This window comes from Dipodomys spectabilis, unplaced genomic scaffold (assembly GCF_019054845.1).
Source record: "Dipodomys spectabilis isolate Male_0828 unplaced genomic scaffold, ASM1905484v1 ptg000069l, whole genome shotgun sequence".
NCBI lineage: Eukaryota > Metazoa > Chordata > Mammalia > Rodentia > Heteromyidae > Dipodomys > Dipodomys spectabilis.
In genome coordinates this window covers 10,610,891-10,621,007 of record NW_024870746.1, presented here as the reverse complement: position 1 = coordinate 10,621,007, position 10,117 = coordinate 10,610,891, and the positions used below count along the sequence as shown (strand labels likewise).

General features: G+C 46.3%; 2 protein-coding genes across 3 annotated transcripts; one reads left to right on the top strand and one right to left on the bottom strand.

Moving 5' to 3' along the window:
- Positions 1 to 21: 21 nt before the first annotated feature.
- LOC122109303 (histone H2A type 2-B) lies at positions 22 to 535 on the bottom strand. Its single transcript, XM_042681552.1, has one exon. The coding sequence runs from the start codon at positions 497 to 499 to the stop codon at positions 107 to 109; it is 393 nt and encodes a 130-aa protein (XP_042537486.1). The 5' UTR covers positions 500 to 535; the 3' UTR covers positions 22 to 106.
- A 317-nt stretch (positions 536 to 852) lies between these two features.
- On the top strand, positions 853 to 9,376 carry Bola1 (bolA family member 1). Of its 2 annotated transcripts, none has more exons than XM_042681549.1 (3): positions 853 to 954; positions 8,145 to 8,382; positions 8,716 to 9,376. In XM_042681549.1, exon 3 carries the CDS (start codon positions 8,735 to 8,737, stop codon positions 9,152 to 9,154), a length of 420 nt encoding a protein of 139 aa, XP_042537483.1. In that variant the 5' UTR covers positions 853 to 954; positions 8,145 to 8,382; positions 8,716 to 8,734; the 3' UTR covers positions 9,155 to 9,376. The 2 variants fall into 2 exon arrangements, with proteins under 2 accessions (XP_042537483.1, XP_042537482.1); XM_042681548.1 differs by having other exon boundaries at positions 8,712 to 9,376.
- Positions 9,377 to 10,117: the final 741 nt, after the last annotated feature.

Sequence of the window (10,117 nt, the reverse complement as noted above, 5' to 3'; positions counted from 1 at the left end):
GTCTTCAAAAAAGAGCTAATACGCTATCGTGATCAGCCCTTCATCCGAAGCTTTGGTGGCTCTTAAAAGAGCCTTTTGAGTAAATAAGAGGTAGTGCCGAGCTTAATTACTTGTTCTTGCCCGGCTTGTGACTCTCCGTTTTCTTAGGCAACAAGACAGCCTGGATATTAGGCAACACGCCGCCTTGGGCAATGGTGACACCTCCAAGTAACTTGTTGAGCTCCTCGTCATTTCTTACTGCTAGCTGCAAATGGCGCGGGATGATGCGGGTCTTCTTGTTGTCGCGGGCCGCGTTGCCCGCCAGCTCCAGGATCTCGGCCGTCAGGTACTCCAGCACCGCCGCCATGTACACCGGCGCGCCGGCGCCCACCCGCTCCGCGTAGTTGCCCTTGCGCAGCAGGCGGTGCACGCGCCCCACCGGGAACTGCAGGCCGGCGCGGGAAGACCGCGACTTGGCCTTGGCGCGGGCCTTGCCTCCTTGTTTCCCGCGCCCTGACATGGCCAAAAGGGGGGGAAAAATGCTGTAACAGCTTTTTCCAAGGAGAAGGGTGTGCAAAGGGTAACCAATTTGATGTAATTTATAAGAGCTACCAGGAGGGGTGAAGGGGAGACGTCTAATTGGCTAGAAGAGGAGCAGGGCCAGCCAATAGAAAAGCAGGAAGGAAGGTGACCCCCCCCTCCCGTTTGCATCCTGCGGTACCCGGAAATGACGCATCTTAAAAGTTCTCACCAATCGCTGAAAGCCACCTTAAAGCTCCTCATTTGCATGAAGAATTCTTAAAGAGAAACGTTTCTTTAAAAAAAAAAAACAAAAAAAACACACAAACACTTTTACTGAGTGTCAATTTGTAGTGCCTCAGAAGGGTTCTTGTCTCCATCTTAAAGCAGAAAAATCCAAAGGCGGATCATAAAGACTACAGGTCTCAAGTAGCTGGATGACCACTTCCATCGAAGGTATGGCTTTGTTTTAGTTTTTGTCTTCTGGTCGGTCGTGGGGCTTGAACTCCGGACCTGGGCGCTGTCCCTCAGCTCTTCAGCTCAAGACTAGCGTTCTACCACTTGAGCCACAGCGCCACTTCTAGTTTTTTCTGCTTATGTGGTGCTGAGGAATCGAACCCAGGACTTCATGCATACAAGCAAGCACTCTATCATTGAGCCACCTTCCCAGCCCCAGTTCCCTCGACTTTTGAAATGTCATCCTGTTTTTTTTTTTCCCCCACCTGCATTTATTTAATTCTGCTATTAATCTGTCCACCTCTAAATCCCTGATCCCAGAAGAATGCTGTCCTTTTATCCCCACCTCTTCACACCTCCCTAAGCAACTTACCCACTGACAGCTAACATCCAAATTTGTTGACTGTTGGACACTGCTAGCACATCTATCAACAAGCTGCTTAAGCATTCTAATGTAAATCATGCAAAAGCCCTCCACCCTCTACAGTCTTCCATCCGAGATTAGCACTAACAAATTTCCAGATACCAAAGCCAGAAGCTACTAAACTGGCTAGTTACTTAATATACTTTGTTTGTCTGCCTAAATATCCCTTCCTCAGATTTTAGCACCAGCCCCCAAGGGGGGAATTTCGCCTCCAGACTCTAAAGGCTAGTAAGAACCTCTACGCACACACCTTCTCCCTTAAATCTTTCCAGCCCTTGCCCTGGGCTCACATCTGTAATCCTAGCTAGGAGGCTGAGATCTGAAGATTGAGGTTTGAAGCCTGCTGGGACAGACAAATCTGAGAGTGGACTCCAATTAATCAGCAAAATGCTGCAAGCGGAGGTGTGGTTCAAATGACAGAGGGCAAGCCTTGAGTGGGGTGAGAGGGAGGAAGTTAAGCATAAATCCCTGAATTCAAGTTCTGGTGTGGGCACACACACACCCCTCCAGAAATTTCTTATGTTTCTTCCTCCTCAAAGTCTCAACCATAAACATTCTACATTCCTCACACTGTTTTTAACCCTTCCTTAGTAATTCTATAGGGACAGAAGGTAGAATGCTGATACAAAAAAGAATAGGATTGGGCTGGGAAGTTGGCTCAGTGGTAGAGCACTTGCCTTGCATGCCTGAGGCCCTGGGTTTAATTTCTCAGCACCACATAAGCAAAAAGAAAAAAGCTGGGAAGTGGTGCTGGGCTCAAGTGGTAGAGCGCTAGCCTTGAGCTGAAGAGCTGAGGGACAGCGCCCAGGCCCAGAGTTCAGGCCCCACGACTGGACCCAAAAAAAGAATAAGATTAAATTACATTCTTGGAGCTGTTTTCTAATGTTGTCTTTTTTCCAGGTCTTTATCCAACCAGCATTTATTGGGTGTGATATTGTGCAATGGGAATACTGATAGAGATTAACCCAAAACGTCTGTGATTAGATGCCACTAGAAAATAAAGCCTGGTGAAATGTGAAGTTCAATTAGTTAATATTAGTTAATATAGAGATTAGTCTGTCCTGTAGTCTCTCTTTTCCTCTATTTCAGTACCCTGTGCTAAGAAAAGGGATAAAAGAAAGAGATTATATTGAATTTACTATTTGATAAATCCTATCTGTGATGGAGCCTATCTACCAAGGACATCTGTCTACCTCACAGATAAACTGAGAATATAAGAAATGAAGCACTAGAAAAAGGTCACAGGGCTACCAGTCACCAGTGGCTCACCCCTGTAATCCTGGCTACTCAGGAGGCTGAGATCTGAGGATCACAGGTCAAAGTCAGCTCAGGAAGTAAAGTCCACAGAACTCTTTATCTCCAGAAAACCTGAAGTGTCTCAGAGTGGTAGAGCACTAGCCTTGAGCAAAACAAGCATCCAGACTTTGAGTTGAAGCCCCAAGACCAACCAAAAAAAACAGCCACGTATTAACCCAGGTTTCCAAATCCAAAGAATATGTTCTTCACTGCTTCATTCATATTCTTCCACTAACTGGATGTTGGGTTTAATGAAGTCACAAGTTATCCAGCCTTGTTTTCTTCCCCCTGAGAAGAAGAGAGTGTTAGAATTAATATCTTAGATTCCATGCAAAGCCATATTAGCTATATCTACATAGACCAATATCCATCAGGTTCAATTACTGTCTATTGCTCCCCAGAGTTTCCTCCCCAGGATTTTTACCAGAGCTATTGTAAAGGAAATAAAACAAGCTGTTTGTAAAAGTACACACCATCACAAACAGGCTGAATCTTATTTCCTTTGATACCTGTGTGATTGTTCACTAGAGGTAACTGAGTTCCTTCCCAGGCAGTTCAATTAAACATTTATTTTGCACTCTAGCTCCTTTCCACCATTCCAACTATAGTCTTCTCCCTTCCCCTCCACTTCTCCCATTACTACTATATCCCATACTGCACTGCAGGTCATTCATGAGAAGAGCTTCTGAATGCTGTGCTTCATCCTTCTTTTGACCTGGCAAAATTCTCATCTTCCAGTTTCAGTTCGAATACCACTCCTTACATGAAGTCTTCCCCACTTCCACACAAACAAGCTCTGTGTGCCCTCAATGTTTGGTTCATATCCTAGTGACAGCATTTGCTACTCTTGCGTTTTTTTGTTTGTTGTCAGTTGTGGAGTTTGAACTCTGGGCCTGGGCGCTGTACCTCAGCTCTTCAGCTCAAGGCTAACACTCTACCATTTGAGCCACAGCACCACTTCCGGTTTGGGGAGTGGTTTGTTGGAGATAAGAGTCTCTTGCACTTTCTGCCCCGGCTGGCTTTGAACTGTGATCCTCAGATCTCAGCTTCCTGATTATCTAGGATTATAGGCGATCTCAGCTTCCTGAGTATCTAGGATTATAGGTGTGAGCCACCAGTGCCCAGCTTACTCTTGTGTTTTGTGGTTTGGTTTGGTTTGGATTTGTGCTGGTACTGGGGCTTGAACTCAGGGCTTAAACACTGCCCCTTAACTTTATGACTCAAGGCTGCAGCTCTACCATTTGAGCCACACTTCCACTTCCCCTACTTTCTTTTAATATTGGACTCACCTTCCTACAACCACTCTGGGGAAAGACCCCCATGTCTTCATATTTGAATTTATTTAGTCCTTCTACCTGGCTAGGGGTATTTTTGCCAGTCCTGGGGCTTGAACTCAGCTTGGGCACTGTCCCTGAGCTTTTTGCTCAAGGCTAGCACTCTACCACTTGAGCCACAGCATCACTTCCTGCTTTTTCTATTTATGGGGTGATGAGGAATGGAACCCAGGACTTCATTCATATTAGGTAAGCACTCTACCTCAGAGCCACACCCCCAGCACTAGCAGGCTTTTAATACTTCATCCTAGAGTAGTCCTGGATCAAAATATTTTAATTATATTTTATTGTGACAGACCCTAGACTCCTGGGATACTTTCGTCAACGGGAGGGCACCCCAGAAAACTCAGACTCCAGGCCGGGAGATGCAATAAGCAAGAGGAGTTTATTTGACATTTGTGCAAACGGACTCTCTGTCCCGAGCAGACAGGGAGCCCCGAGCAGAGATTACAGGCTAATTTAAAGGCAAAAACCACAAGATTAACGCATAACACAAAGCATCCCATGATTGGTCCATTTAAAGGTCACCATATACACCAACAATCACTTTGCCACGCGGGAAATTTTGTAACACTCTTTGTAAAATGACTGGCCCATGGTTGGTCTAAGGGGGGGGGGGGGGGGTTTACATGGTTACAGGCCTATGATTGGTTGACATTTGGCTTAGCTTGTGGTCTTGCCAGGTGGTTGTTATCTCAAGGTCCTGTCTGGGGAATTTCTAAATGGGAACTGAGGATCGCGTACTGTCTGTTTTTTTATCTACGACCACTGACCTTGTCCTGGGGCCGGCATCTGGTCCCTGAAACTTCTTAACTCATTTCTGGGAAGGGAAGGGTCAATGCTAGCGTAAGCAAGTCTACAGAAGCAGAATCAGCAGTTAGCAAGTTAGTAATGGTAATGGTCAATTTTTAATCTTTCAATTGTTGTTCCTAATCTTTCAATTGTTGTTCCTGTCTGTAGCTTTTATACTTATTGAGCTAGGTGAATATACCTGGTCATGTCAGTGTAGTGACTCCTAATCCTTAGACAATGGTTCTGGATGGATAAAATTGGTGAGGACTACCAAAAACCCAGGTTACCTTTCAGACTTCCTTCTACCAGATATCCCTTTAATTCTTTCTGTATCTATCCATTCAGGAACAAGTACTATATTTTTAATATTTCAATAGAGAAAGATTTAGACAGCCCCTCTAATCTAATCATAACTAATCTAATACTAATCTTATAACAAATCTTATACTAATCTTTTTTTTTTTTTGGGTGGGGGTCCAGTCTTGGGGCCTGAACTCTGGGCCTGGGTGCTGTCCTTCAGCTCTTCAGCACTTTACCACTTGAGCCACAGCGCCACTTTGGCTTTTTTTTTTTTCTGCTTATGTGGTGCTGAGGAATCGAACCCAGGGCCTCATGCATGCAAGGTAAGCGCTTTACCACTGAGCCACCTTCCCAGCCCTCCTATACTAATCTTATAACGTAACCTCAAAAAAGTTGGTGAGAGAAGAGCAAGAAGAGCTTTTTGAGAACTCTGAAGCTGAGCTATAAGATCTGGAAAGGATTAAGAGGTTGGAATGCTACCTCACTAGTGCTCAGAAGGCTGAGAACTGGACTATGAAGGTTGCCACAAAGGAAGTAAGATAAACATCTGCATTACAGTCACTATATCTCTCTGCCCTCTGACAGTAAGAGAGTCAGTTATCACTATGTATACAAGCTCTATTTCTTTTTATGTAATGACAAAATATGTTGAAACCTTGTTTTATGCACCCTGTACTAAACTAAATAAATAAGCTTGCTTACATGAACTCAGGATTCTTGTGCTTTGAGTCCCTTGGCCCCCACTTGGTCTACTTACTCTGTTTATGTCTATTCTCATGTCTTTGGCTCCTGTATCCCATCAAACTGTTCAAGGTTGCAAAGAGCAACAAGAGCTAATCCACTTTTTCAGTTTATTTCCTGGCTTTAACTTCTGAATCTGGCCCTTTTGATATTAAAAATAATCTATATGATTATCTATGCATCCTGCCTCATACTATATATATATGAAACATAAAACTGGTGGATCTAATAGGTGTTGCTTCTAGCATTCAAATTTTTGGTGGGTTTGAATTTTAGTTTTTTGTTTTGTTTTTGGTGTTTTGTTTTTGTTTTTGTTTTGTCGGTTACAGGGCCCAAACTCTGGGCCTGGCGCTGTCCCTGGGCTTTTCAGCTCAAGACTAGCACTCTACCACTTGAGCCACAGCACCACTTCCAGCTTTTTCTGCTTAGGTGGTGCTGAGGAATGGAACCCAGGGCCTCATGCATGCAAGGCAAGCACTCTACCACTGAACCACCTTCCCAGCCCTGCTTTCTGGGTTGTTTGTTTGTTTGTTTTAGGAGAATTACTGAGGTTTGAGTACAGGGCCTTCTTGATTGATAGGCATTCTACCATTTAAGTTATGCCCCAGCCCTTCTAGCTTTATTTTTGGGTAAGGTCTCCTATTCTTTACTGACCTTGGACTTCATTCCGCCTTCTTACACCTCTCTACTGGCTGAGGTCACAGCCTATCTACTAAGCCCAGTTTATAGGTTGAGATAGGAACTTGCTAAATCTTCCCCCAGGCTTACCGCCAACCATGATTCCTCAGAGCTAGGCTAGAGTAGATGAGAATTGTAGGTGCATGAGCCACCTCACACAGCCCATTAAAATTTTTCAAAATGTTAATTTGGGGAAAATATTTAGTAGATATAAAAATGTAAAACATTAAGAGCATCAAATAAAATTTAAAATTATATTATCTTGGGAAAATCTCATCTTGGTTACAGCTTTGCTTAAAACTTTCATTAGCTTCCCACTGGTCCTAATAAAGACAAAGTCACCTAACAAAACTATAGCCTAACACAGATCTGGCCCCTACTCCTCCTGGCTACTGCCCACTGACTCACAGGCATCCCTGCCCCCTTGGACTCCAGCCCTACATAACTACACCCTAACGTTCCGGAAAAAAAAAAAAAAAAAAAAAAAACTAAAGGTATTACACAGTTATTCAAGAGTAGGAGCAAAAACAATGCTACCAGAGTCCATTCTCCTTCACAAAAGTGAAACTAGAAAATCCCAGATGGCCCACACTCTAGACTGATGATTAAAACAGTAGCCCTTACAGCCTCTTATGGAGCACACTTCTTATATCAAGGTCAAACAAGTACCTTGAGCAGTAAGGACCACTATATGGCCCGCCATTGACTTCACCTGGAAGGGTGAACAGGCTTGAAAGCCCATCGTCACTCTCTCAAACGCACAGGCAGATGACTGTCCTCACCCAGGCAGGCACTTCTGTCATCAAACTATTTGGGGAGGATCAACAGGGGAAGAAAGGGTCTTTATCCCAATTGCCCACCTTGTGCTTCCAGGTGTTGTACTTCTATCTTCATAAATCCTTGTGGTGTCCTGCTCTCTGTGGTTCTTTCGCTGTATGTGGGGCAGTATCATCCTAATCTGCACATTGCTCCCAAAGAACACAGGACCATTTGGAACAGAGGATCCTCTGGAACATCCCATCCACTAGCAATAAAACAACTTCCTCAGAGCTGGGAAGGTGGCTCAGTGGTAGAGTGCTTGCCTTGCATGCATGAGGCCCTGGGTTCCATTCCTCAGCACCACCTAAGCAGAAAAGGCTGGAAGTGGCACTGTGGCTCAAGTGGTAGAGCACTAGCCTTGAGCTGAAGAGCTGAGAGACAGTGCCCAGGCCCAGAGTTCAGGCCCCATGACCAATAAAAAAAAAAAAAAGAATATTCTGTCTACTACTAGCGTTTTTGCACAGGACTAGGAAATTTATTTTTGTGCTGTCTCTATCGAACTATTTGCCTAAATCTCCTCTTGGAAATTCTCTTCACCAATTCTAACAGGCTTCCTCAGAAAACTATGCTTTGTCTTATAATAGCACTTCACACACACGACAGCAAAAGTCTGCCCTCTAACTTCTCTAGTGTTGTGTAAACTCAGGGTGCTTTGTTTTGTTTTGTTTTTTACTCCAGTAAACAAAACTGTGGGGACCCACAACAGTCAGGTACTGAAAATATACAAAGGACTTGTGTTTTCTTGTACATAAAATGTAAGGCATTGCATTGATGAGCTAAAATATCTACGTGTGATTAAAAAATAGATGGAATTAAACTCCACCCCAATGGAGCAGCTCTCTGCAGGAACTCAGACTTACCACCTCAGGCCACGCCTCGAGTTGAGAGAAACAGAGACTACAATTCCCATGAACCCTCGCGGCATCGCGTGGTGCCGGTCGCGAGCTCGGGCGCGTAGCAAGCTGCCGCTGGAATTACTCGGGACGTCAGGACTGCGTCTCTCGAGGCGTCTAGAGCCCGTCCAGGTTGGCTACCCGCGCTGAGGTAAGGGAGGCTGGCCTGCAGGTAGAAAAGGGTCGCCCTGGGGTTCGGGCGGGGGTGGCACAGGGTTGTACCTGCTGTGTTTTTGCTTCCTCCGACTGCTCTTCCCGGCGCCGGCGGTAGCGCACGCCCCTGGCGCGCCGGTTACGGTACTTGTGCCCGGTTCCCCTGTCCGCAGCTGGAAGTCACCGGCCCCCAGGGCCCCGCAGCGGGGACGCGTGTCTGCCTGCCGGCTGGCAGGGTGGGCGCCCCGTGGGAGCCGGGAGGAGGTGAAGGGAGATGAGTGTATGGGGGGCACCCAGGGTGGAGGGTAAACCGGGACTTCTTCCCAGCAGCCCTCCCTTCTCCGTCGCGGATGCCGAGCGTGGCGCTGCTTCGACGCCTGGTGCCCATGGCCACCCGCGTCTGTTCGTCCCGGGGCTGCGCGGGATCAGCGACCATCGGTCCGGTCGAGGCTGCCATCCGCACGAAGCTGCAACAAGCCCTGAGCCCCGAGGTGCTGGAGCTGCGCAACGAGAGCAGCGGCCACGCTGTTGCCCCGGGCAGTGAGACGCATTTTCGCGTGGCCGTGGTGAGCTCTCGTTTCGAAGGACTGAGCCCCCTGCAACGGCACCGGCTAGTCCACGAGGCGTTGTCGGAGGAGCTGGCCGGGCCCATCCATGCCCTGGCCATCCAAGCCCGCACCCCCGCTCAGTGGAGGGAGAACCCTCAGTTGGACACTAGCCCTCCCTGCTTGGGTGGGAGCAAGAAAACTCGAGGAACCCCTGCCCCCTAAGAGATGGGGAGGACCAGGATCTGAAGGGGCTGGGTGAGAATGAACTACCTCAACACTTTGGTTTGTAATGATGAGGACCCTTGGGCCCCATTCAGTTGAGGCATACATGTTCTCTAGTAGCTTGTTTTTCCGTGTGACATTGTCCATAAGGAATTGCACTTCTCCTGATTATTAAAACATTAAAGACAAGTTACCCTATGAGGTATGTTGCAGCGTACTTAATGCCAGTTCATTGATGCTACAAAGGTTACAGGGAGAGAAACAGGAAAAAAAAAAAAAAGCCAGGTGCTGGTGGTTCACACCTCTAATCCTAGCTATTCAGAAGGTTGAGATCTGAGGATCGTAGTTCAAAGCCAGCCCTAGCAGGAAAGTCTGTGAGACTCCTATTTCCAAGTAATTGCCAGAAAACTGGTAGAGAGCACTGTGGCTCAAGTAGTAGAGCGCTAGCTTTGAAGCAAAAGAGCTCAAGGCAGTTCCTATGCCCAGTTCAAGCCCTTCAACAGACAGTAATACAATAGACTAGAGAAAGGGTTCGTAGGACTAGGAGGCAGGGTAGCTCCAGTAGAGAACAGGACCCAGAGTTCAAACCCCTGGTAGCAAGAGAGATTTTTTTTTTTAAGGTGGAGGTTAAGGACCTACTTGGAACTCAAAGGAAAACAAATCAGACAGGAATGGTATTTCTGAGAAGAGAAAGAAGTAGAAACTGGACAGGGCAGTTGTGTAGGCAAAAATGTTTTTGAACTTCGTATTGGTGAAATGTTTTGGGACTTTGTGTATTTGTGCTGGTCCTGGGGCTTTAACTCAGGACCCGGGTGCCATCCCTGAGCTTTTTTGCTCAAGGTTAATGCTCTACCCCTTGAGCCACAGCTCCACTTCTGGCATTTTGGGTAACTAATTAGAGATAAGAATCTGATGCACTTTCCTATCCTGGTTGGCTTTGAACCAGGATCCTCAGATTAGCAG

What these genes read in the sequence shown, in the direction of transcription:
- LOC122109303 (XM_042681552.1), bottom strand. Translation starts at nt 499, where the DNA reads ATGTCAGGGCGCGGGAAACAAGGAGGCAAGGCCCGCGCCAAGGCCAAG.
- Bola1 (XM_042681549.1), top strand. Translation starts at nt 8,735, where the DNA reads ATGCCGAGCGTGGCGCTGCTTCGACGCCTGGTGCCCATGGCCACCCGC.